This window comes from Sciurus carolinensis, chromosome 7, assembly GCF_902686445.1.
Source record: "Sciurus carolinensis chromosome 7, mSciCar1.2, whole genome shotgun sequence".
Classification (NCBI taxonomy): Eukaryota; Metazoa; Chordata; class Mammalia; order Rodentia; family Sciuridae; genus Sciurus; species Sciurus carolinensis.
In genome coordinates, this window is record NC_062219.1 from 78,300,012 (window position 1) to 78,327,587 (window position 27,576).

At 37.0% G+C, this 27,576-nt stretch overlaps 3 protein-coding genes across 17 annotated transcripts in view; 1 reads left to right on the forward strand and 2 right to left on the reverse strand.

Moving 5' to 3' along the window:
• On the reverse strand, window positions 1–26,795 carry Rwdd2a (RWD domain containing 2A). Of its 8 annotated transcripts, none has more exons than XM_047559593.1 (7): window positions 26,659–26,795; window positions 25,821–25,877; window positions 7,931–7,991; window positions 2,535–2,657; window positions 2,317–2,438; window positions 1,668–1,744; window positions 1–1,345 (listed from the first exon to the last, which is right to left on the reverse strand). In XM_047559593.1, exons 6-7 carry the CDS (start codon window positions 1,704–1,706, stop codon window positions 668–670), a joined length of 717 nt encoding a protein of 238 aa, XP_047415549.1. In that variant the 5' UTR covers window positions 1,707–1,744; window positions 2,317–2,438; window positions 2,535–2,657; window positions 7,931–7,991; window positions 25,821–25,877; window positions 26,659–26,795; the 3' UTR covers window positions 1–667. The 8 variants fall into 8 exon arrangements, with proteins under 8 accessions (XP_047415549.1, XP_047415548.1, XP_047415543.1 ...); XM_047559592.1 differs by having other exon boundaries at window positions 1,668–1,759; XM_047559587.1 differs by lacking the exon at window positions 1,668–1,744 and having other exon boundaries at window positions 2,317–2,657.
• Window positions 3,623–26,512, forward strand: Pgm3 (phosphoglucomutase 3). 2 transcript variants are annotated; one of them, XM_047559586.1, is made up of 13 exons: window positions 3,623–3,717; window positions 5,529–5,734; window positions 8,085–8,269; window positions 10,253–10,320; window positions 13,789–13,922; window positions 14,833–15,028; window positions 17,026–17,183; window positions 17,866–17,949; window positions 20,752–20,850; window positions 22,543–22,656; window positions 23,472–23,594; window positions 24,569–24,742; window positions 26,010–26,512. In XM_047559586.1, the coding sequence occupies exons 2-13, from the start codon at window positions 5,531–5,533 to the stop codon at window positions 26,097–26,099; spliced, it is 1,629 nt and encodes a 542-aa protein (XP_047415542.1). In that variant the 5' UTR covers window positions 3,623–3,717; window positions 5,529–5,530; the 3' UTR covers window positions 26,100–26,512. The 2 variants fall into 2 exon arrangements, with proteins under 2 accessions (XP_047415542.1, XP_047415541.1); XM_047559585.1 differs by lacking the exon at window positions 3,623–3,717 and adding an exon at window positions 4,621–4,682.
• The window catches only part of Dop1a (DOP1 leucine zipper like protein A), a 79,911-nt gene continuing 77,914 nt past the window's right edge, over window positions 25,580–27,576 (reverse strand). For 6 of the 7 annotated variants that reach the window (XM_047559578.1, XM_047559580.1, XM_047559579.1 and 3 more), the window contains one exon: window positions 26,939–27,516. In XM_047559578.1, coding sequence (XP_047415534.1) covers window positions 27,211–27,516 — 306 coding nt within the window. In that variant the 3' untranslated portion in view covers window positions 26,939–27,210. Of the gene's footprint in view, window positions 27,517–27,576 lie in introns of all 7 variants that reach the window. The other variant, XM_047559576.1, reaches the window with a different exon arrangement.

A 27,576-nucleotide genomic window follows, 5' to 3' on the forward strand; every position in this document is an offset into this window, starting at 1 on the left:
TATGATTACACAAATGGTATGCTTTTACTCCATGTACAAATAGAGAAACATGTATCCCATTTTGTTTACAATAAAAATAAATTTAAAAAAATAAAAATAAAAAGGGAAAAAAAAAAGAACGTTATCATTATTGTCATGATATTGTTATTACTAGTATAATTAACTATCCTGAGGAAGAATATGTATCATAGTGTATTATCTTCGTTACTCGAGACTTCATTACTAATTTTTTTCTGCCTTTGCTATTAGAATCTAGTTTACTATCAGAGAACATTCAAAATAGAGATTTAACTTAAAAGTAAGAAATGTAGTAAATGTGCTCTTTTTCCTAAATGCTAGCATCATGAAAGGGAGAAATGTTGTTCATATTTACGAGTTTGATTTTTGACATTAACTGTGGATTTTTAGACTCAATCAAATCAGCTTCAATGGTTAAATGAACTGTTTTATTAATTTACATTGAAATAGTTTTCAAATGACTAAACATAGGAACCTAGAAATAACATCATAGTTGCACTGTTATAAAGTTTTTTTTTTCCTTTTCTTTTTTATCATTACCAGTTGAAAATTTTGAAGCTGGGTTTCTCATAGAGGTTGCTATACAGCCACTGGCCTTTTTATTCTGGTCTTATTAATAGAAACATAGACTTAATGAAATTATAGCTTGTTAGGACTCTGAACTTTTGCTTTCAATACCAAATAATATCTGAAAAACATGCTCACTTTTGTGCTTTTTGAGAAATTCTAAGAACTGGCCCAGATTCATATGATAATCATTTCTTAATCCATAGTCACCATGGGCCTCAAGAAGTAATTCTTCAAAAGAATGGAAAAGGCGCAGGTCCTCGCCATTTCCTTCTGTCTCCATGCTTTCAGCATGCTTGCAAGAAATATGCTTCCAATTGGGATATCTAATTGTGTGCCAGAATTCCTCACAGTGCTCTTTGAAACCCTCCACACATATTATACCAGGCTTTCCTGTCATGCAAAATCCAGTGACATCTAACCTTTTCCCTACTTCCAAAATCTTTTTCCTTAAGTCCTGGTGATATATATGGTGACTGTAGATCCACATTCGGAGGAATGTGTTCTTGACAGGCTTTGCTTGTGTAGATGGTTCATACACAAGTTTTCTGTTCAGGAAATAGGATGCACTGTTGTCCTGTAGCCACTGGATTGCCGCGCATACACAGAGCTCACCTGGATCAAAAGTCCCTATATAAGAAGTGAGACCTTTGTTGAGAAGTAGCTGCTGTTGTCTGTCAAGCTCAGATGACCGTCCAAACAGCTGCAATGCTACGAAGGGGTAGTTGTGAGGCATGGTTACTTGCAAATCAATTTTCACCTTAAAATGAAAATCAAATAGATTTAAATGCCATAAAAATTAGACAAGCTAGTTTATCAATGACAGTTTCAAAATTTTGATAAATGGGTTATTGCTGTTCTATTTCCAAGTACTTTATATACACAATTCCATCCATTTATACATTCATTCTTTCTCATATTTAGAATATTACACATACTAAGGACCCTGTGCTGGGACAGTGAAGTGAAGAAGTCAGACACTATTTCTACCTTCAAGAAAACCACAGCCTAGTAAAGGAGACACACATTAAACAAGTAACTATGCATAGCAAATATTTAATTTCAATTGTGAGAAGCATTACCATGGAAAAGTTCAGGGTTCCATTGAAGTGTATAACCATCAGGACAGAATCCAGTCTGGGGAACCAGGAAGACTCCTCTGAGGGAATGACAACTGAAGGATGAGTAGGAAATAGCTAAAACAATAGTTCTCAAATGCCCAGACTATGTGTTCCTATGCTATACTAATGTTGCTGTGGAGCATAGAGGTAAATTTATCTTTAAGGTTTAGATTTTGTTATCTGTATTTGGTTTTTGGGTTATGGTACCATCAAAACGAACAAAACCCCCAAATATTCATTCACTTAAAAGCCTGTGTTGCTACAGGCAACATCTAGATTTGTGAAAATCACAGTACAAGTAAAGGCAATACATACTGTAATAGGTGAACTGGTAAGAAACGGGATGAGTGAACAGAATAATGGGAAGTATGACTAAGATATTTTCAATAAAAATAGTAGGTATATTTGTTTAAAAGGTGTGCATATTTATTTAAAATTCAGAATGTTTACTAAAGACAATTTACAGAGCATCTCATATTTTATGTATTTTGCTTCCAAACAAGTAAAGGAATATGCATCTGGGATATTCTTTATTTGTATCCTGGACAGGAAGCTCATGCAACAGGTCTTTCGTTACAAACTGGGAACCTAAAAACGAGAGGGCACCCACCTTGGGCTCCTCTATCTGGAGCGTAATCACGAATTCGATTTTTGGTGGTAGCGCCTCCCTTCTGCCTTCCAAATATCTCTTTATATTCGTTAGGGCATTTACATCTTCAAGTTTTACTTCTCCTTGGTTAGGAAACATAGAAAACAGCATTTCCATTTCCAGCAGCTGAAGCTGAAGGCTTTCTTTTACTGTAGCCGACATGTTGTCTTTAAACCAACCTGCCTGGGAATCTGGAAAGGCCCAGGGGCACTGGATGTGTCAATAGTAGATGGTGTCCAGTGAAATTTCCAGAAGGTCCCTCTAGGAGGAAGCAGTTCCGCAGGAGCACTTTGCACAGAGAGCTAGGAACACAAACCAGGACACTCAGACCCTTGAGCTTTATTTTCTGATCCCCACAGGTAGTAGGCACAACATCCCCTAAAATACTCCGTTAAAATCCGAATTCAAGAGCTGGATGTAGGAATCTGCACTTGCAACAGGTGTTCCTAACTGTTCAGTCGCAGGTGGTTGCAAATACCACCCGCAGACAGTCTGCACGCCTGAGTTCTAGTAGAGACAGGGATCTGGCTACGGCATAGAGTTGACTCATATTTTGGCGGAGCTGGACGATGAATCTAAAGACCCGCAGTGCAGAGGGGCGGGGCCCGGAGTTCGCAGCCCCGGGTCGCTAGGGCCCCACAGCCCTCACCGCCTGCAGCAGCCACTCGGTTCCAGCGCTAATGTCCCTCAGGGAGAACCTTTCCGCTTCTCGCGGGAGCCACACAACCCAGGGGAAGCATCCCAGAAACTCCAGACGATTTGGATTCACCCGGCTTCCACCAGAGGGGCTCAGGCTAGGGCTATCTTAGAGGTGAATACAGAAAATGTCGTTTAGAACAAGCTCCCGGGGTGGGCGGTGGCCTGAGGTGGCTTTCCCGAGGCACAGGTTTGGGAAATTATCTCCGCAATCGAGAGAGGGATGCACTCTTTGGGGCCGAGGACCCTTATCGGGGCTGGTTCCCTCCCCTGCCCTCATTCAAGACCACTAAAATTCCCAGCTTTCCGAGAACGCAAAGTCTGCGTCTCCCCCAGAGGCCCAGATTTGGAGACGGAGACTGCGTATCCTAGTGCTCTGATTCCCACAACTCCCGGATCATCGCGGGGCCTCACCCTTCCTTGGCCATTCACTCCAAACAGCCCCAGAGCCGCCCGTAACCGCATCCGCAGTTCTGCAGGCGCGAGCTGCGCGTAACCTCCAGGGAAGCCGGGGCGGGGCCGACGGACACTCGCCGCCCTGATTGGCTGAGGGGCGTGGCAACGGGCGGAAGCCACGCAGGGCCACGTCTGCGGGTTAGAGGGCTGTAGTCCAGAAGCTCTACCGCGGAGAGGCGGCTTTGCTGCCAAGTGGAGGGGAAAGGAGAGGTGAGCATCCGGGAGGCTTGGAGGCGAGGAGGAGTCGTTCTGGGGAATGGGGGTCCCGTGGAATCCGGCCAAACCAGCGGTCGGGCTATCCCACAGACCGCGAGCCCGACACGCCTGCCCGCCACGGCGCCGCGGGAGCGGGAGCGGGAGCGGGAGCGTGGGGCTGGGGCTCTCGTCCACCGGCCTGGGCAGAGTCTTAACAGCTGAGTACCGGTAGTCGCGCGGTGAATTGGGAACTGAGAGAGTGGAACCAACGAGGTTTGAAGATTGGATGAAGAGAAGGGGCTGCACAACTTTTTTTAAGAGTGGTCACTGTTGGGACTTGCAAAGTATACTCAGTAAAAGCATTCGCATACCCATTGAATGCAGTTTTAGTACCTAAAACGCGTTAAGGGGTGGGAGACAGTTGTCTTGCTTTTGATTTAACGGAACTGATTCACACCCATATGATTAATCATGATACGTTCCTGAATGGTCAGTTTTGACAAAAATATATTCAGTCTTGTGAAAGAGATTTTATTAGTTTGGCCAGAACTAAATTAGCTTGCTGAATGCCAACTTTTTCCAGCTGGACAAAATCAAATGTTTTTCACCATTTCTTTTAATTTTTATTCATCGAAACACTGGAGGGCAATAAAGAGGGTGAGGTAGATAGCTGTGGGGGTTCTACTGTTCAACCATTGGCTAATTGGGTGCATAGTATGCACCCAGGAAGTGCATAGTATGTGGACCTCAGGGTATACTGCTGACTGAAGTTGGAAACCTCAAGTTCCTCTGAATTAGAATATCTCATAAAAGAAATCTCACGTTTGATTTTTACTTTTTTTTGGGGGGGACAGGTTTTGCTAAGTTGCTGAGGCTGGCGGGAAACTTGGGATCCTTCTTCCTCAGCCACCTGAGTCGCTGGAATTACAGAAATTTGTGATCCTGGGTCACTGTGCCTGACTGATTTTTAAAATTAAAAGGTAACATTACTTAGAAGATGTGACTAGTTTCAGAGCTTAATTGAGAAGGGTGTCCTGATTCTCTTTATGAAAATTGGACAGTCCTCTGCAAGGTGTATTAGGGGATCTGGGCAGTCTCGGAGAAGAAACTGCAGAAGATCCATATAAATTTTCCAGATATTTTGAGGTATGTAGTCAACTTGATAATTGATCAGCTACACACATGAACTTAGGTTATTTAACAGGGTCCTGAGCTTAAGGTTCCCCTTTTATAAAATGAGATGATCTTTGATCTTGCAGGAGTTTCTGAATCTAGGTATAAAAATCTTCCTTGTGTTGAGAGTAGATTATTTTAAATTAATCCTGGAATAGTCCTGGAGGCAAAATGGGAGATGAGTTAGGGATAAGGTGATTTCTTCTCTGAAGTAGACAATGCAAGTTGGGCAGGAACTTCTAGGTAATTCTAATGCTGAGGAGTTATTCTACTGTTCTTTGCTTTCTCATACATGGTTCTTTTGGGGAGGTACAGAATGAAGCAGACCTATTAGGTTGGGGTGGTAGGTTTTTTAAAAGTGTTTTTATTAGTGCATTATAGTTATACATAAGAGTGGAGTTCATTTTGAAATATTCATAGATGGCATACAACATAATTTGTTCCATTTAAATCCCCATTACTTCCCCTTTCCCTCTCCTCTTTCCTCTTCCCCTGATCCCTTTCCTATAGTCTACTGGTCTGTCTTCCATTTATTTAATTTTAAAATTGGTATATTATAGGTATACGTAAGAGTGGAGGGTTGATAGTTTTCGAAGTGAATGATCTTTGAGTGGTTTCTTATTATGTCTGAAAACTATTTCTTAATTTTGTAGAAATGGATTTCGGTGCTATTACAAAGCACTCAGTGTTACATGCCAAGCCCAGTGGACTCCTCTTTCAATATGGGACTGCTGGATTTCGAATGAAGGCAGAACATCTTGATCATGTCATGTTTCGCATGGGATTATTAGCTGTCCTGAGGTCAAAACAGACAAAATCCACGATAGGAGTCATGGTCACAGCATCACATAATCCTGAGGTAATGCGTTTAGTGCTGTGATAAAGCAAACAAACAAGACTAAACCCTAGTGTCTGAGTAGTTGGACTAAAATACAAATTCTAATTCTAGGAATGTGCCTTTGGATTTGAAGCAACTTGTTCTTAGGAGGGGTTGTTTAGCTCAAGGGCCATTAGAGGGTGTGGAGAGAATGAAATTAGACCATTTTCTGGAAAGTGTTCATATTAGAGAAATAACATAATGTCCTTCCAGCTTACTTGAATTAAGACAGTAGGTCATTACAAAGTGTTATCTCTGTTAACTTAGCAGTAATTTAATAGAGGCAGTTAGATGGGGAAAAGCAAACATTTTGAAAAGATCTGAAAAGACATGTTTTGAAAATTTTAAGACTTTTTTTTTTTTTTTTAATACTTCCCTGTTTTGAATGAAGAGCCATAATAGGTGGGTCCAGGGATTCAAAAGTGAGCTTTGGGCAGGATATTTATGAGATTCTAGTCCTCAGAACAGTTAAGGTTTTAATCAAGATGTTTTTTCTGACACAATTATTTTTATTTTTCAGCTTTATTGAGGCATAAGTGGGAAATAATATGTATAAGTTATGCAGTGTCATACTTGGATATATGTTTACATTGTGGAATGACTATGGCATTCAAGCTAATTAACACACTCAGCACTTAACATAGTTACTTTCTTCTAGTAATGAGAATACTTGAGATCTATTTATAATGAATTTAAAGTATACAATGCATTATTATTAACTACAGTCACTAGGCAGTACATTAGATCCCCAGAACTTATTCATAACTGCAAGTTTATAACCTTTGACCTACATCTCCATGTTTACCCCACATTTCAGCCTCTCACAATCACCATTTTACTATTTCTATGAGTTCAGCATTTTTAGATTCCCTATAATAAGTGGTATCATGCAATATTTGTCTATGCTTGGCTAGTTTCACTTGGCATAATGTTCACCAGGTTTGTCCATGTTGTTACAAATGACAGGATTTCCTTCTTTTTTGAGGGTGAATAATATTGTGTATATTAATGTGTGTATATCACATTTTCTTCATCTGTCAGTGAATACTTAGGTTGTTTCTATATCTTGGCTAGTTTTGACACAACTTAAATATTTATTGTCTAACATTGTAATCCACTAATACATTTTGAATAATATGCTTGTATTTGATTGCTAGGACAGGAAATTTTTATCTTTGTAGTTAAATCAGCAGCAAATGGAAGATCTGTATTTCAGTGATGGATGGTAACCTCTTCCCCCTCAAACATTGCTTGTCTAACCTCTAAATGTGTAATTACTATAAATGTATAAATATCAATGTAGAAGTCATCATAATTGATTGATGACTTTACAGTTATTACTGTACAAGCACTTCTCAGAACTCTTGAGTTGTTTGTCTTGGTTGACAGTTAACTCTGAACTAAGCATATTTCTTTCCAGGATTTTGAGCAGAACAGTATTGGGAGTCATTTTGTGCTACCCACTGGTCAACATGCTGGCCATTATGTTCTTGGAGTCCAAAGGGAAAATTGAGTCTGATGCCCTAGTTTTGCTCCAGCTGTGCCCTAGTCAGTTAATTGATGCACTGATGACAGCTTTTTAAAAAAGCTTCTGTAGCTGTGTGGTGGTTTAAGTCAAATAGACATGATATTTTAATATCAGCTGATACTTTTTTATGGTTTAGATTTTTTTATTCTTTTTAATTATATATGACACTATGTCATATATTAGACATATACTAATGTATATGTATTAATGTACATGTATACTAATGTACATGTATTAATGTATATATAGAATGTATTTTGACATATCATACATACATGGAGTATAACTTCCCATTCTTGTGGTTGTACATGACTTGGAGTTACACTGGTTGTGTATTCATAAGTGAACATAGGAAAGTTATGTCCAAGTCATCCTATCCCCACTTCCTGCCCAGATTCCCTGTGTCCCAATCACCGCCCCATCATTGTGAGTCAGCATCCAGGTATCAGAGAGAACATTTGGGTTTTGGTGTTTTGGGATTGGCTTATTTCACTTAGCATGATTCAGCTGACACTTATTAGCTATATGATCATAAGCAAATTACCTAGCCTCTTAGAATCTCAGTTGTCTAAAGATTGAAATAATAATAGGATTCATAATTACATTGATCTATGTCATGGTTAGCTAATGAGATAACATATATAATTTACCTGCCAGTGCCTGGAGTTATCAGATGATAATGGTTCGAAGTGGCTCAGCCATCACTGTCTTCTGCAAAAAAAAAAAATAAATAAATAAATAAATAACAAGACTTGTCATCTTACCCTCATGCACAGGTGGCTTATTGTTTGTTTATCTTTTAAGGAAGACAATGGTGTGAAATTGGTCGATCCTTTGGGTGAAATGTTGGCACCATGCTGGGAGGAATATGCTACTTGTTTGGCAAATGCTGAGGAAGAAGATATGCAGAGAGTACTTATTGACATCAGTGAGAAAGAAGCTGTGGATCTGCAACAAGATGCTTTTGTGGTTATTGGTAGAGATACCAGGTGACAATAAAGGTTCCTTGCCAAAGCAGCTTTGGTAATACAGTATTAATGCCTGCATGTGTTATAATACTAAGACAAATGAAAAGAATTCATTAAAGTGGAACTGTCCTGAGAGGTACCTCCCCCTACCTGGCTTCTTTAGTAGGACACAGGAGCTAAGTCATGATTGCAGCTTGGGCTTTGGAGTTTCAACTATCCTTTGGAACCCAACTCTAACTCTTACACAGTTTGAGCAGTTTACTTAATTTTTTAGTGCTTCCATTTCCTCATCTGTCAAATGTTGACGATAAATCCTATCACAGTGTTTAAAATTTTTCTTAAATTGGTGCATTTTAATTATATGTAATAGGGGATTCGTTATTATGTATTTGTACATGCACATAACATAATTTGGTCAGTTTCCTTTCTGAGTTACCCCCTTTTTCTTCCCCCTTTCCCCCTCTTGGCCCTCTTTATCGTTCTCCCTTCTATTTTCATGAGATCCTCAATTTTTTTCTTTATTTTCTGTAGCTTCCATATGTGAGAGAAAACATAACAACTGGTGACTTTCTGAGTCTGGCTTACTTTGCTTAACATTATACTCTCAAGTTCCATCCATTTTTCTGCAAATGACATAATTTTATTATTTGTGACTGAATAAAACTCCATTATGTAAATATACCACATTTTCATTATTCATTCATCTGTTGATGGATACCTAGGCTGGTTCCATGACTTAACTATTGTGTTAAAGTGTTTCCGTGAGAATCAGATGAAATAATGGGTGCCAAATACCTGTTTCCTGGAATGAGAGAAGTGTGTAATAAATGGGTCCTTGTGATTTTTTCCCACTACAGAATCAGAACACATGATTTTAACTTAGAATATTTTTATTTATCTGTGTTATCATTGGTTCCAATATTTTATAGCATTTTCTCACCCTGGAGTTCATTGGAAAATAGCAATTTTTATTATTTTCTGTATATTTGTGATATTCAGCTTTTGTCTTCTTTTACAAAAACATAATTACTTGTAAAATATTAGATTAAAAGTGTACTTTGGTGTTTTTTTTTGTTTTTTTGTTTTTTTTTTTTTTTGGTGGTGGTTGTGGTGGGTTTTTTTTTTTGTATTAAGGATTGAATTTCTCCTTGCTAGGCAAGTGCTCTAGTACCAAGCTTTATCCTCAGTACTTTAGATCTGGTTTTATCCAGAGATTCTTTCAAAAGGAAGTATCTCCTCAGTGGCTTGGACTTTGCTTTTTCCCTTTGTGTTACCAAAGGATTTTGCAAACAGTGCCCGTTGTTGTAGATTTATAGATAGCAGAGAAATAGTTCAGTGATTTATATCCTAAAGTAAATCATATCCATAGTGAAGCCTTCCCACATATATTTGACGCTTACCTATATACTAATTTAAATATTACATCTTTTTCACTATGGCAGTTATATAATGATATGCCTTATTTTCATATAATTTGTTTTGACTTTATAAAATGAAAAATAGAGGTTCTCCATCCTTGCTTAATACCCAATAAAATAACATGTCTTTGTGAAAAAAGACAAAAGTTGCTGAATGTGACACACATGTAGAAAATCATAAATTGCTGTTTCCCAGTGAACTTGTAAGAGAATGCTGTATCTGAGCCAGTGATAACATGTTATAAATAAAATCTCTTAATACTGTGTACTTTCGATATTTATTGTTGCTGTTAACATATATTGCTGTAGTGAAACTGGAAAGGTATTTGAATATGGTATAGTTAGGGCATCCTTTATTTTCTAACTTCATTTAAAGGCCAAAATTTTTCCAACAAATTGATTGTGAAGGCTACTGGAAAATGCTTATAATTTACCCCTATTTCTTCTTCAGAGTTGATAGCTTTCAGTTCAAATACAGTGAACTAATTATTTAGAAATTGGTAGTGCTAATTTCTGCATTTAATTTCACAGCCAATAACTCTGTTGGTTTCAGGGCGATATTACGTTGTTTTAATTTCTTTCGTAGGCCCAGCAGTGAGAAACTTTCACAATCTGTAATAGATGGTGTGACTGTTCTAGGAGGTCAGTTCCATGGTATGTAGCTATTCTAAGTTATAAATAAATCTTTAAATATTTTTAAAATTATAAAAGTAATACATATTTAAAAGTTTGAAAATGCAAATGAACAATAAAAGTTAAAAAAATTAACTCCTGGATATAAAATACTTTTTAAATAATCTTACAGATTTTTTTCTCATCAGTCTTTTTTTTTTTTTTGACTCTTTAAGAACATGTATTTATTATTTTCATTTAGTTTATGGCACAGCACCTAGAGGGTCAAGCAGAGCAACAACTCCCCCAAGTGCTCCTCCAGTCACTGTCTCTAGATAGAAATTTTTGAGGATTAATTGTATCAGGTCATCTGGGGGAGTATTGTAGAATATTATATGTAGGAAATATTGATCTAATACAGCTTTCTTTACTAAGGCTGAATTTCCTGATGTAAAAACCTTTAAAGTTACTTGAAAAGCTCATTTTGTCCATTTTAAGTATGCCCTGTTACTTGTCAATTAGTGATGGAAATTATCTTTGGCCTTCATGTAATCATGATACATCTCCAGGTTTATCAGAGAGAGAATTAAATGCAGCACAATGTAGGCAGGGCTGCTCTTCTCATGTTAGTTGAAACTGTTGTGAAAGTGAGGATTCCGTTGGGCTTTGAGGTGAATATTTTCCTAGCATCAAATTTTTCTCATTAAAAAACAAATGTCCTCACCCCACTTTTGGAACCCCCGAAACTCCTGCTGGGTCCCCCCCCCCCCAGTTAATTTGGCTTTTCCATGAGCTACTTTGCTCACCTCTGCTTATTTTCTGGTCATTCCTTAGCCCGCTATGGGTGAACCCCTTTCCTTATCTCCCCAGGGAAATGTCTTCTCCCATACTCATTTGAATTGATTGTCAAATTGGATGGATAATAAAGTGGAGATTCTTAAACTAGGGCCCCCATAGCGTGTCTTGTTAAGCTGCAGGGACCCTGTGGCCCTCTTGACAGGGCACATGGTGTTACCTGTTTTGTCTGGGGAGAGGATAACATACTGTTTGTCATATACCCAGTGGGGCCTGTGACTTAAAAATAAGAAGTTTTGTTTCAAAGTACTTATTTCAGTTGCTGTCTTTATTGTTTTCCACAGTGTTAAAACTCACTCTTTTTAAAAATTTCTACTTGCTTGACTTGCTTGCCACATTCTTTATTGATCTTCTTTGCTGGTTCCTCTTCTGATTCTTGATAAGGGGTCAGTTTTCTCTTTCATTCTTTGTGGTTTCAGAATGATCATCACTCTTGCCATAGCTCCAGTTATCTTTATTCATTCATTTATTAATTTATCCAGCATTTTGATGACTTGGTCTGAATAACCCTCCAATAGTCTGTTTCACTGGAATCCATTTTGTGTCACATGATACATGGATGCATGGTTGTGTATATAGCTAAAACAATAGTTTCAGTATAAAATACTTATACTACATAATGTGCACTTGTTTCATTAACTGAAATATTGGTTGTGGTTCATGAAGGACATTCCCTGACTCTCTTTCAGGCTGTGGCCTGCAAGATATAAAGCCCAGGTTTGAGTGATATCTTCACTTAGGTGGTCTGCCCCATCTTACTTGGATTTACCCTGCCCCAAACTGTGTTCTCTGCCATCTGCCAAATGATTGACGATTTTGGCATTCTCATTCAGTGTCTAGACTCATCACTGTCCAAGTGTCTTAGTCTAGAAAAATTCAAGAGTGGTTTTTATTAAACCTCTCTCTCCTTTCTTCCTTTAGTATATCTCGGGAACAGCTAATGCAGTTGGAGTATAGGGAGTATGAGGGAAACTAGCAGAAGATAAGGTTGGTGAGGTAAGCAGGGACCAAAACATTCCAGGCCTTACAGGTCATGGCAAGGATTTGGGTTGTATTCCATATACAGTACAACTCTGTTGAAGGATTTTGTGTGAGAAACAGTGTGATCACTTATTTTAAGCCAGCCCGTGGACTATTGTATCAAGAAGGTATAGGAAAGTTGTAAGAAAAGAAAAGAGGACATGCAGTATTTCATGATAAAACTATGAGAAATAGAAAATTTTGGAATACATATTGAGTTCAAAGGATTTGGGGAAGTATGGTGAGTTTAAAGCTGTGGAAAACAACTTCTAGCTTGATCAGTTCAGTAGCTGATGATCCTTTTATTGAGTATATGTAATAGTCATTTAGTAAATGTTTATTTGGTAATTTTAATGTTGGTTATAAAATCCTTGTTCCCTCCCTTAGCATGTCTTTTGGAATAATGATTTCCTTTCTTTACATACTTAATTAGTGTGTTATCCCTTATTTTTAAGCTCTCCTACCTCCTTATATCAGAGCCAAGGTTGCTTTCATGAAATACCATTTTTCTTGTATAACTGCATGGCTGAACAACATAAATGACTCCTTTTTGCCCCCAGTCCAAACTCTTGTGTTTTGAATTTCAAGTTCATGGACAAATGTAGTCATTGAATGTTTGTGTTGGGTACTGGTGGGCCATCTCAGCCGTTTATTTCTCTTATTTCTTTTTCGAAGTGTTTTTTTTTTTTTTTTTTTTTTTTTTTTTTTTTTGAGTTTAGCGAATTTGGCAGCTGTTTGTTTTTCTTGGAAAATTATTTATGGGACATTTTAAAGATTTATGATGAAGGTATAGTCCTCTGGCAAAGTTTAGTGTTTGTGGGGTACCTGGGGGCACTGCCTGGCTAGGTCTGCTTTAAATTTATCATGACAGGGTTCTTTTGGATTCCTGTGACAATGTGCATTCAGGCTGGAACTCTGCAAGGACCTGTGCTTTTGACAGCTCTTGAGAGATGGGTTTCCTCTGCTCACTGTTAAGACACTTGTCCTGAGAGTGGGGACTTGGAGTGATTCACTTCTGACCCTTGCAATGAATATATAGCCCATTGGACTTTCAGTCTCATAAGGGTCTGGTCTTCTGCTAGGTTCCTTATCTTACAGCAGCATAGGCTTTTTTGCACTGTAGCCCCATAATTCCATTTCTACTTTAGTGAAATGCCCTCAAAGCAAAACCAGTTTCCCTCGGCTCAGATCTTGGAGTGCCTTCATTCATATAGATTGTGCCTTGATAAATCTGAAACTCATCAATGATGCAGTTCTTTTTAAATAAGAATTTCTCCCTTAATCTAGAAGTTTTAGTGGTTTTCAGGAGGATGGTTCATCTGGATTATGTATTTTGCATTATTATTGCAAATAGTTTAATTATGACTTTTCTACATTGTTTTATATTTATGTTGTTTCCTGTCTATTCTAAATTATAACTTTTTTGCTACCTACAGTAGTTCACAGTTCTTTTAGGATTGAGTATGTGACGTGTTGTAATGATTTCAGCAGATATTTTTGTGTCTAACTTGAAAGTCTTTTTTCTGTTTTTTGAGATATTGTTTTAAAAGGGATTTGTCACCTTGTTTTTACAGGGTAAATGCATGTAACCTTTTTTTCTTTATTTAGAAATGTGAATTGTTTTTTTGTATTCAGATTATGGCTTGTTAACAACACCCCAGCTGCACTACATGGTGTGTTGTCGAAATACCAGTGGTCAGTATGGAATGGCAACCATAGAAGGTTACTACCAGAAACTCTCTAAGGCTTTTGTGGAACTTACCAAACAGGTGAAACAAATCTCTTGAAAATGCTTAGAATTTAAACAACTGAATAACATGATCAGTGAAACAAATGATAGTTTGGCACCCCACTCCTTTCTTTTCTCCAAATGTAACTTATCTCTCTAGTGCTCCACACGTCTGTGTGTCCTTCTAACTATATGTTGGTATTTGCTTGGTAAGGCACATAGTACATTTTGAGATTATTGAGGGATAAAATGTGGTATTCGTGTTTACAGTTATCATAAGTATTTATGGAGATGACTGGTCTTAATGTGGGTGTTGTCTTAGTACGTGAGAAATTAAGGAAGTAGTACTGTTGGGAAAGATTTTCTTCTAGCATATAAGCTTCTTAAACTTGAAGAGATTTGAGGAGAATGATTCATTTGATCAACAAACACTGAGTGAATGGCATTGCCAGGCATAGTTAACCAAAGCAAAAGCAAAATATAAAACTATTTTGGGGTGAGGATGGGTGGCAGAGGATACTGACAATTTAAAAAAACAAAACAAAACAAAATATGCCTGCTAATGATACATGCTGTGAAGAGAATGACACAGGTGTTTTTACTGTTCTTTCATCTATATACTCATTCTCACACTTGAATGACTGTTGTGTAATATAGACTATAATATTTTTAGGGAACCCTTACTCAGACTAAATTCTAATAAAGCTCCATTTCTATAAGTTGTTCAGTCACTGAACCTATTCCAGTGTCTAGCATGCTTTTAAATTTTACTTGGCTTTTCAGTTTTCATGTGAATGTATCTACTTCAGTTTCTTTGGTTAAAATAGATGAGTAAACAGAAATAATGGAAATAACGGAAGATGTTTTATCATATATGTATGTGTGCTTTATATTTCACTTTTCATTTTGTAACTTGAAAATTTTCTTCCACATGTCTTTTTACTTTCCAGGCTTCCCGCAGTGGAGATGAATTTAGATCACTTAAGGTTGACTGTGCAAATGGCATAGGGGCTTTGAAACTGAAAGAAATGGAAAACTACCTCTCACAGGGACTGTCAGTTCAATTGTTTAATGATGGGACCAAAGGGAAGCTCAATCATTTATGTGGGGCTGACTTTGTGAAAAGTCATCAGAAACCTCCACAGGGTATGTAATAATAGTGCTATAATAATTGTTTATAGCACGAGAGCCAGTCTCATTTTACAAACCAGGGTGACTACTTGCATTAAGAATCATGTAGTTGCAGGGCACTGATGGCACACATCTGTTATCTCAGCAACTAGGGAGACTGAGGCAGGAGGATTACAAATTTGAGGCCAGCCTCAGCAAGTTAGTGAGACTCTAAACAACTTAGTTAGAACCTTTTTCAAAATAAAAAATAAGAAGGGCTGGGGATGTAGCTCAGTGGTAAAGTGTCCCTAGGTTCAATTGCCAGTAACCCTTCCCCCAAAAATTATGCAACTGATTGGGCTGTGCTGCTCTTTGATATTTATGTCCTACTTGTCATTGCCACTCAAAACATGGTCTGCTCTCTTTGCCTGTGGTAAGTCATACTACTGCTCAGAGTCTAAAGGAAATGTGGTGGGGAAAACATAGTCAGAGAGTGCCATTCTAGGGCAGTGGTTCTCAAATATCAGTACACATTAGAATCTTCTTGTTAGCACACAGATTTCTGGGCCCCATCCATGGGTTTCTGATTTGCTGGATCTAGGGTAGGATTTGCTTAGGAAAGAAATTTGCATTTCTGTCATGTTCCTGGGCTTTGATGAAAGTGCTGGTTTGTTGAACACACTTTGAGAATCACTGCTCTACAGGTAGCAATAGTAAGTAGCATTGTCTTTCATCTTGTCTGCATTAGTTACACTGTGGAAAGGGACGGTAACACTCCTTCTGTTATTGCCCTCGGACTCAGTGTTTTCCATAGTCGTTAGGAGGAAGACTGTTCTTCAGATTGTAGTTGTAGTACAGAGGTGTTCTAGATTTATCTTCATTATAGATTCTAAATCATAGCCTATTGTAGGCCAAACATGGCTTGCACAGGTGTTTTGCTTGGTCTGCTATATGTTTGCCCGCATGTTAAATTCTTTTTACCAAAATCACAAAATGCTTATTCACGTCATTAATATATCGTCACCGCTTTAAATAGGACATTCATTCTTAAACTCTATAGTCTTCATGTATTTGTGGCACTTGTTCATTTATTCTGTCTCGCTGTAGTAAGCATTTGAAATTTCAACTTAGTCAACCCATTTGATTCCCTTTTTGCTGAATTGCTTATTTTGACTTTTACTTTACTGGCACTTCAGTTCTGTATCACTTATTTATCCATATACTGAATCCTGAGCCCTCATGCTCTACTGCTGTAGGCACTGGGACCACAGTGAACAAAACCATAGCCCTGGATTTCCTGAAGCCCACATTGTGTCCTGTAGGTAACCTTTTATCACACTCTGACAAAGCCTTTTACCTCTGAGCTGCTCCAGGCTGGCTTTGTCACTCTGCTGCTGCCATGGCTAAGGAACAGCCAGATTTTCTAATAAATTTGATGTGACTGTTGCTGAACTTTCAGTAACTTTATGTAAATTTCACCAGCCAGTTTTCTCTCATAATTCTTTAATAGTGCAGCTTGTTATTGGTGGTATGAAAAACTAAAATCTTCTATTAGAACTGTCAAAGCATAATACTTCATCTATTACTGATTTTTTTTTTTTTAATATGTGTAAAGGACAGCACAGTGCTGGATAAATTACATACAGATATCCCTGTAATTTTCAAAAACAGTTAAATGAGAAACCTGTCTGGCCAAACCAACTGGCTTACAAAGTGGAATTTTAGTATTATAGCAAGTTCAGCATAAATATATTTGCTCCTTTTTCAATGTCCTTTGAAAGAATTTTGCCTGTAAAAACTACCAGTAAACTGAATGCTATTAGTAAGTTTTTTTAATTTATAAGGATAATTTTAAACATCTTTTGGGAAATTTATAGCAGACATGTTATAATATGCTTTCTTTAATTTTAATTTATTGAAAAAAGAATTTCCCTAGTTACTAGTGTAAGAGAAAAACCCCAAACTTATTTGTATGTTGAGTTTCATTTCCATTTCTTAGACTGAAATGCATATTAAATCATTCTGTGTGCTAGGAATGGAAATAAAGTCCAATGAAAGATGCTGTTCCTTTGATGGAGATGCAGACAGAATTGTGTATTACTACTGTGATGCTGATGGTCACTTTCATCTCATAGATGGAGACAAGATAGCAACATTAATTAGCAGCTTCCTTAAAGAGCTCCTGGTGGAGGTATGATAGGAAATGTACTGCTCCATAAAAATCAGACTTATTAATGAAGTAATTCTTTATCAGTCAATTCAAATTTCTCAGAGGCACAATTTATGGCAAGTTCCTTACATATGTGGTCAGAAAAGAGATGATAATTGTAGTCATTTCAACATTGGGGCATTGGTATTGGAACATGAAGTTACTCTTTTCTTCCTTATACAAGCTAGGATTTATGATTTAAAGCTTTATGAGGTTATGAAGTTTTGGTGTCTTCATAACTGGCACATTAGTGAGAATTCTACTAAATTCTAACAAAGTATCATCTGAGACTTACTTAACTATGATTATAATAAACTTAGTAATGTGTGAGATTTTTTTCCCTTCTCTTTTGGAAATCTTTTTAAGATTAGGTTTAAGATGTAATTATAACCTGGAAAAGTATATTTTAAAAACTTAATAATACTTTTATTAAAAAATTAAAGAGGTAAAGATCAGGAGATCACAAGCTTCTTTAAAGATGATTCCCTTTAAGTAATGCTAAAAAATATTTAAGGGTTTTTTTTTCCTGGTATACATATAAAATTTCAATAAGTCATTTATTAACATAGCTGAAATGGCTGATAATTTTGTTATCCTTTAGAACTCTCATTATGTTTTCTTTTGTAAACTGCACCTTTGATCTCAAATTATTGTTTTTGTCTAGATTGGAGAAAATCTGAATGTTGGGGTTGTACAAACGGCATATGCAAACGGAAGTTCAACACGGTATCTTGAAGAAGTTATGAAGGTATTGAACCATTTTCATTTTCTGGTACTTTAATTATGCTGCAAGATAGTTCTGTGAGGAATGTAATGTCCTCATAAAAGTGAACACATTGTAGTGTATGAAGTTGTGCTGTTGTCCATGTAAGGGTAAACAAATGAAAAACAAGAAAAATCTTATTTGTTCCTCATGCAAAAAGGGAGGGGAGAGACTTTCTCTACTCTTCATCTTAGATCATGTCCTTCAGTTTTTAAAACTTGGAAATTCTTTCTCTGCCTCTTTGTAATGAGTGTAAATATTTTTAAGGGCCAAATAAACCAGTTTTATAATCAGTAATATTTTTCTTAAGGGCTTGGAGACACCTCAAAAAATGAAACAAAACAAAAACACGTTAAGGAAGATAGCACCTCTGACCCCAATCTCATAGAGTTTAACTTAGGTCTCTGGCTCCAACTTGTAACTCTGTCATAAAGACAGAAATAGTTTGTTGTTGTTTTGTTTTTAATTGGTTCTTTTTAGTTATATATGACAATAGAATTAATTTTGACATAACTATAAAAGCATAGAATATAATTTGTTCTAATTTAGTCCCTAGTACTACTTGTGCTCAGAAGCAGTTTTGGCCTTTGGATAAAGGCAGCTGGCCAACACAAATGGTTAATTAGGTAAATTGATAACCTATGCATGACAAATGGTATTACTTCTACAAATGGGATTACTTCAGGACTAATATTAATGAAAAAATTATTCATTGACACTTCTTAAAATGATTAAGGCAGATTTTATTCAGGATTGCGGAGGGATTGCCCAGAGATTGCTGTGATGAAGTTGTGCAGTGGAAAAGAGAGATTGAGGTCAACTCTGAATACAACAGGGAAGAGTGGAGATTTTATAGCTAAGGAAAAGGGTATGTGTGTGGAGTGGTAGTTGTGGTCAGTAGATGGAAAGTTACTGAGAGAAAACATGGGTAAAGGGGAATAGTCTGACTAAATTAGATTCTTCATGTAGGCAGGCCAAGATGATCAGATATCTCTTGGGGAATGGTGGGCAATGAGGACTTTGATCAGATATCAAGGTGAGGGAATTCTGGCTATACTAAGTGGGATTATTGCTAAACTTGGGCTCTTAACATGTTCAAGGACAGTGCCTAGTTGTACTCAAAGGAGCCTGACCAAAGTTTGGTTAAGGAGAAAATCTTTGTCACTTTTTTGTTATCTTTTATGTGAAGAACATATATGAAATGGAACATATCTTCTGAGCTATATTAAAGGGTAAGCTTGCCTTTCTTTGCAATCTGCTTAGCAACTTGCCTGTGAATGTGAGCATCACAAGGCTTAATGAAACTTTCCTTTCACTTTCGTAGACAGAGTTGATTGATCCTGTTTCTAATTACTTCCTCAACGCCTACCACATGGCACCCTCTGTACCATACTACCTACTCTTAGAGGTTCATGGACAGAATTGAAAGCCTGTTGCCATTACCCTTTTATTCACTATTTACAATAATATTTTTCCAACTTCTGTGTAAACCATATCAAATTCTGGTAGGATCTGGGTAGGTGAAGTGAATGTGCATAGCAGGTGGCTAAGGACTGAAGTGTGTCCATGCCAGCAGTTGTCAGCTTTAATCAGATTATTTATATGACTTTTCATGTGAATTTGTTTTTTAAAAGATATAATGGGTGGGCAAAACAAAGTGGACACTGCTAGTTCTTGACCTGATTTAAATACATGGTTACAGTAAACTTCATCTGGGGCCTAGTTGTCTGCCTGCCAGGGATTCTTAATGCTTAGGTTAATTGCTTAAAGATGGGGATGTGTTCTGAGAAATCTATTAGTGTGTCTTTAAGCAGTTTTGCCATTGTATTGTGTACTGAATGCAAACTAAGATGGCTCAGTGTCACTGGGTGGCATAATCTTATGGAACAACTGTAGTATAGGCAGTCTGTTGACAAGAACTTCATCATGTGGCACACAATTATACTTTTAATTCATGTCTTAAAAATTTCTTATAGATAAGATACCTTTCTTATAGGTAAGATTTCTTATAGATAAGAATGCACATCAGAAACTGTTACTTTTCACCCACTCTCTTTTGAATTAAATATTTTTAGCTTTGCCATTCCTGAGCTTTGCTAAGATGATCATATGTGGATCTTACCTGATGTCTCTTGTAGTTTTGCTCTGGTCAGTTCTTCCACCATTCTTAAATCTCCACTCATGACATCCCTATCTACTGTTGCTAGTCTAGCCACTATGATTTTTTACTGGGATTGGTCCTGGAAACCTCCTAACTGATCCTGTGTCTTAACCATATAAGCCAGGAGTTGATCTGAGGACCAAACCTCGTTTGCTACTGCTGGTAAATAAAATTTTATTGGAATAGAACCTTGTACATATGTATGGTCTCTGGCTACTTTTGCACTACAGTGGCAGAATTGAACAGTTGTGAGAGACCTTAAGTTCTACAAAGTTTAAATATTTACTTTCTGGCCCTTCACAGCAGAAGCAAACCTTTGCTATAAGCCATTCTCATACTGTAGCCAAAACAGTTTCCTAAAATAATTAGATCACATAGTGCCCCCACTTGCAATCTTTTGTTATCTTATTGGGAGACCCTCAACTATCTCACTTACTTTTCCCTTGGCTATGAGTTTTTAGGGCCTTCACTCCCCTATAGTGACACTGTTTTGTATATTTTAGTGCTTAATCATCTTCCTCACTAGACTAAGGTCCAGGTTTTGTTCCCTGTTGTATCCCTGGAATAATAGGTATGTAGTAAGCATTTGTTGACTCTGCTGTTGTGTTTCCTTACGTGTATTATAGGTACCTGTTTACTGCACTAAAACTGGTGTAAAACATCTGCACCACAAGGCTCAAGAGTTTGACATTGGAGTTTATTTTGAAGCAAATGGGCATGGGACAGTAAGTTTGCTTAAATGATCACATCTGCCTTCAGCTGGGTCTTTTCTTTATAATGGGAATATTGTATCTGGGTAGTAACAGATAATACTGTACTTTATTGAAATGACTAGATGGAGTTTATAAGATTATTTGACTTGTATATATTTTCAGGTGTTGTGAAACTGGTTCTCTTTTAGATTGTAATGATCCTTTGTAGAGCGATACACTAATTTGTTCTTTAGTGGTTTAAACAGTATGCAGTACTTCATTTTCTTATAAGTAACCTATCTTTACATTTTCCCTTCACTGACCATAGGAGGGAAAAGTTCAGTATCTGAGGTGAATTAAAGTTATAATTTGAGGACATGAGTTTAGTCTTCAATCTTTTGGGAGAGTGGGGTGGGGAGAGGTACTGAGGATTTTGAACCAAAGGGTCTACCTCTGAGCTATACCCCTAACACTTTTAATTTTTGAGATAGGGTCTCACTAAATAGCCCAGATGACTGCAAACTTGTAATTCAGCCTCCAAATTTGCTGGGATTACAGGTGTGTGCCAATTTGCTTGACCATTTTTATATCTTAGCAGAAAGAATATTTTGAAAAATTTTGATAAAATTCACATACCATAAAATTCACCTTTTAAAGTGGGTTTTAGATTCCTAAGGTTCAGGATTTTTAAAAAGCCTTTCTACCTCATCGCATTTCATGAATAGATTTGAATGGTGAACAGAAAATTTGAATCTAGGTGCAGTCAGTCATTTTCCCCATTATTTCAAAGTTGGCTTCTGGAAGCCTTAAGTATAAGGAAAAGAATGAGAAAAAATATGTTCCTACAAAATGCAATTAAGATATAACTTCAGTGATCTGATGCAGAGGTTGGTAAATGGTTAAGGGTATGTAGTAAGTATTTTCAGCATTGCAGGCCATAAGGTCTCTGGGAACTGCTCAGGTCTGCTTATATAGTATAAATGAATGGGTATGGCAGAGTTCCTGTAAAAACTATTTACAAAAACAGGTGATCAGCCTGTATCTTATTTTCCTAACAAATATGTATCTCATCAACTAGTTGAGCATAGTGTGTTACTCTTCCTCAGTACTGGGCTTCTTGGCTACAAAAGGTTGGGTAGGCATTTCAAAATAACAGGAATCTTATGGAATATGTTTATTGTAATATCTGTGATACAATCTGCCATACTGTGATAAATGAGCTTTTTCTAATGTTGTTTAGCTCAGCTATCCTTCAAAGGATATAAGACAGGCTTAAGTAACCTGCATGACTTTAGCTGGTAGAGAATGAACTCTTGTGTATTCATCTTTTGTTAAGGTGGTATCATCATCTTAAACAGCTGTTTTTTACAATAAATTTTACAATACCCTCTACCCGAGTCCACCCTTTTTCTTTCTTTCTTTCTTTTTTTTTCAGTGCTGGGGATTGAACCAGGGCTTCACACATGTCAGGCAAGGGCTCTACCACTGAGCCACATTCCCAACCTGATAACCAGTTTTATAATCCATAACCTTTTCCCCCTATTAATACCCTTTAGGTATTGATCTGATCTTATATTAATTTCATACATTATAAGGCTGGCACTACTTCCCCCCCCTTAGTTTCTTTAGATTCACTTTCAGTGAAGGCATTTAGCTAGCATGATAGTACTTCTGACTGGGGCCTAGATGGTGTTTTGTGATTGATATCATTCGCTTTTCCTGCAGGCACTGTTTAGTAAAGCTGTTGAAGACAAGGTAAAACAACTTGCAGGAGAATTAGAAGATAAGAAAGGAAAAGCTGCTAAGATTCTTAGAAACATCATTGACTTGTTTAACCAGGTCAGAACTGATGGGACTGTGGGAGTTTGGTTGTCTTAATGTTATTTGGAAGATGGACAGGACAGTGTGTAATATAAAAAATTTAAGTGAAGAAGATCTGGGCTGGTGATGGCATATACAGTTGAGATTTACACTGAAATGGAGTGACAGAATTTTTTTAATGTGCTTCCCCCTGATTTTGTTGAATTCAGCAACAGTATGCACATACGTAGCTAATTTTTAAACCAACAAAATAGTTTTCGACAGAGGACAACTGTGTGGCTCCTATAGTTGATATTAGAGTGGAGCATGGCTATGGAAGAGCAGTCATTGAGACAGGGACGGGACGTTCATTAGTGATGGAAATAACATTTGAGTGTCTTTCATAATCCTTGCAGTAATTCAGGAAAATGGGGATATTATAATTTCCATTTTACAACTGAAGAAACAAAAGCTTGTTTCTTCAAAAGTTTCAGTTGTATCTTACACCAGAGCTCCTTTTTTCCATTTCACCATGAAGCTTTCCATTGTATATCTCAAAGGGGATCTAGTTATAAAGAAAACCAAGTCAGGCTGAAACCTTAAGTTATCCCTTCTAATCTCATTTTATAGGTGAGAAGACAAAAGGGAAATTTCTTCTTATGAGTTAGTTTCAATATTCTTTGTATACCTTTGGTTATCTTCCATGGGTATCTTTATCCACACTTTAGATAATAATGCAGCATGAGGACAAGCTCAAGGCACTGTGCCTGGCTTTCTAAGATGGTGAACATTCACATACAAGATTTTTTTTGTGTTAAGAGTGGGTTCTTCTGTTTTGTTTCCCAATCTTACAGGCAGCTGGTGATGCTATTGCTGATATGCTGGTGATTGAGGCAATCTTGGCTTTGAAGAGCCTGACTGTACAACAGTGGGATGCTCTCTATACTGACCTTCCAAATAGACAACTCAAAGTTAAGGTCTGAGAGGCTTGACTTTTCTGAATAATAACTAAGTTATTTCAAATATTGCTATATAAAAATATTCAGTGTGTTATATTCTAACCTATACATATTACTTAGAAAATAAGGCCATATAACATCTATTTTCTCACACCTTTAAAAATTACAGAATAACACTGAGAAGTATTTGGTTTCCAACTTTATTTTAAAGAATATTATGTGTGCCTATGCATCACTCTTTTTAATATGGAAAAGTTAAATGGAGGAAAAACAAAATTATGAGCTGTGTACCATGCTTCAACAGATTTCTGCTATAGCTCTATATATCCTGCATATCCCCCATATTATTTCGATAGCTTGTCATTTCAAGTGAAAATATTTCCTTTGCATTGTTTTTGGTTCACAGAATACTTCTTGAGAGTAAATGCTGACAAATAGAATCTATGGGCTTAGAATTTTTAAAAGGCATTTCAGATAAATTGATATTAGATTTGTATATAGATTTATACCAGTCTATACATTGTGTATTAGAATTATTGAAAGACAAAGATACTAAAGCCAGAGTTCACAGAATTGGCTCCTGATTACTCAAATTAGTATTGGGCATATTTAAGAGATTCTTTTCACAGCCCTCTTAAAGTTATTTGATCAGTGATTACATCAGGATCCAAGGTATGATACAGAATTAAGTCATATAGTATTTACTGACCATTATTTTAGTGGTAGCTCTGAGACCAAAGATAGTTCTTTGAAGAAAGAAGTTGTACAAATGTCGAAATAAATAACTGACCTTGGAGAAATAAAATTTTAATGCAATTTCATCTTCTATTTACTCTGGTACTTCATTTTTTCAGTGTTGTACTTTGTGGTACAATTAACTGAAATAATGTCTGTCAAAATGAACGAGCTATACTTCTGGTGGGAATTATGTTGAACAGGCTATGCTTCTGAAAGGGAGTATAAAATAACAAGTATGAAATGCTTGTGCTTAGGTTGCTGACAGGAAAGTTATTAGCACCACAGATGCTGAAAGACAAGCAGTTACACCACCTGGACTACAGGAGGCAATTAATGACCTGGTGAAGAAATACAGGCTCTCCAGAGCATTTGTCCGGCCCTCTGGTACAGAAGATGTCATCCGAGTGTATGCAGAAGCAGATTCACAAGTAAGCTGGGATACAGTTCTATTGAAAAAATTTGAATGAGAGTCTAATAACGTAGGGGCAGGGTAGAAACAATATGAGAAGAGAGAAAACCAATAGTATTTGGAATTTCACTATATAATTGTTATGTCTTTGAGATTTGTTTATAAAATTATTGTGAGTAGTAGTAATGTAGTTGAACAGATTTGGAGCTCCTTGGTCTAGTTTCCCAAATATTTTTCTTGCAATTTATTGTAGACTTGTTGAAACTCTCATATTTCTAATGGGAACAGGAATAAGTAATAAACCCTTGGTTTAACACATGTGAATGTTATGCACTGTGAGGTAGATGATACTTGTTTTTTTTTGGTACTGAGTATTGAATCCAGGTGTCTTCTACCACTGAACTACATCCCTAGCTTGTGTTTTCTTTTCGTTTTTTTTTTTTCGAAACAGGGTCTCACTGAGGCTGGCCTCAAATTTGCAGTCTTCCTGCCTCATCCTCCCAAGTAACTGGGATAACAGGCATGTGCCCAGCTTACATTATCCTTTTGTTTTCTTAAAAATATAATCCTGTGATTTTTAAACTGCCAGCTTTGTAGCTCATTTCCAAACCAAGTGGTACTAATCATCATTTGAGTTCTTAACTTGCTTTTTAAGTTTCCTTTAAATGGCAGCCTTACTTTTTGCCTCTGCTATTTTCCAGATGGGGTGAAGTCCTGTGGTTTGGAATTACATAATTTGCTTTCTTCACATCCCCCATCTTGTCTGTTACCTTAAGCCCTTGATAAAAGTGTCTGCATAGCCAGGCAAAGTACATTAGGTTGAAGAGGGAGGCATTTCCAGTTAATTGATTTAAGACCTATAGTTGTTTTTTTTTTTTTTTTCCTTCTTTTTTTTTTTAAACAGAAGCATAGGCTGGCTTGGAATATGGTGAAAGAATAGCCTTTGTGTGTGTGAAGAGGGCAACCAAGTTGCAAGAGTTATTTACTCTTAGGCCAATTGTGGCCTACTTACTTGTTAAAGGGACTAGGTTTTATTGAATTTTTTCAGTTTTGGAATAACTAATTTTATAACCTGAATTGATTAACTGAAAACTTACCTTATTTAGAAGACTTTGACTTGCTTTCCACTTATCTAAGGGTCTTGGAATTTGTTACTGGAAGATGAAAAAAGAAGTTTTCATTTGAACATACTAGTGAAACAAAATCATGAAGCACCCTTCCCTAAAATTGCAACTAACATATGGTAGATGCCATGTCTTTCTCATCTCTTTTCACGTCATTTGCAGGAAAGTGCTGATAGCCTCGCACATGAAGTGAGCTTGGCAGTGTTTCAGCTGGCTGGAGGAATTGGAGAAAGACCCCAACCAGGTTTCTGAAGATAATTTTTATATTCTGAGAAACTGGATTTTTAAAAAAGTTTTAACAAAACTGTCAATAATGGCAGTATAAAGACACAATCATAATGTTTATGATATACCTTATAAGATTGTTTCTAAATTTTTTTCTTAAACACTACTAGAGAAATTCTTGAGAAATACATAAGCTTTATAACTTTTTGTATGTGTGTGCTGGGGATTGAACCCAGGGCCGCCTTGGGCATGTGAGGCAAGCACTCTACCAACTGAGCTATATCTCCAGTCCCCCTTTATGACTTTTTAGAAGCTTACCGCTAATTTCATTTCACTAATGTAAAATATTAGGGCATAAATATGATTTAATCATTAATTTTGCAGTGTATGCCAGGAATAATTCATGCAGGTTGCTGAAAAATTAAATCTTGTTACCATCTTCTTGTGATGTCTTTGCCATCGCCATTACCTAACCAAGATGTTGTTTTGCAGAATTCACCATCCTTGGTACAAATGGAGAGGGTGGTAAAGATTTTATACAACCAAATTTCCCTTGGGAGATCTTAATAAACATGAGATGACTTACCTGTCTGCTTAGCACCATCAGGAATTGAGAGGTGGTGGGGCCTGTGCTCTGTCTGAGGCTTACAGGGTCCAGCCTTCAGTTATTCTTCATGCTTTAGTGAAGGTATGTGAAGAGAACTGAATCTAGTGTGTTACCAAGCCTCTGATGGCAAAGTGACACCATTCCAGTACTAGATCATTATTAATAGAAAGGAAAAATTCCCCAGTCTAAATTAAACTGAGCCTGAAACCAATAGAAAAAAAATGTGCAGTGTGTATTTTGCAGATATAAGACAACTCAGGACAATAAAACAATGGACTATATATGTATATATAGATCTCTCATAGGCACCATAATCAATATGAGCCAACAATATTTAAACTTGATTCAGGTCACATCCAGACATTAGCTCTTATTTACAAAGTTTTAAATTAAATACAACCTGAAGTGTGTTTTGTTACATAAAAAAAAAGGGAAAAAAGGAAAAAAGGAACTATACAACTCAGAGCAATGTGTCTGTTTGTTTTAAATAATTACATTTACATTTAACCTAAATGGAACCACTGGCGGTGCTCAAGTTTTTATCACCCCTTCCAGAAAATCCTTTTCTACCATCTCTTCTATTTTTTGCCTGGCTTTGCTGGAAAATGGTTTGTGGTTCTCCAGTTTCATGTCCTTAGTAGGGAAGGTGTTTGAGTAGAGGATGGGGCTCCCTGAGTGTCCTCCACACCGACTTGTGACTTTGCTGTTGAAGACTTGGCTGAGGACATTGAAGAATGGCAGGAGCTGTTCCATACTGCGCACGGTGCAGATGGTGAGCAGCAAGTGCCCCGGCTCCCAACCCAATGTTCTCCCTGAGTTATCTTCCTCTGGATTTTTCTGCAGAAAACAAAATTGAAATTGTTATTAGATGATATGTTAGAAAAATTAAAAGGACCT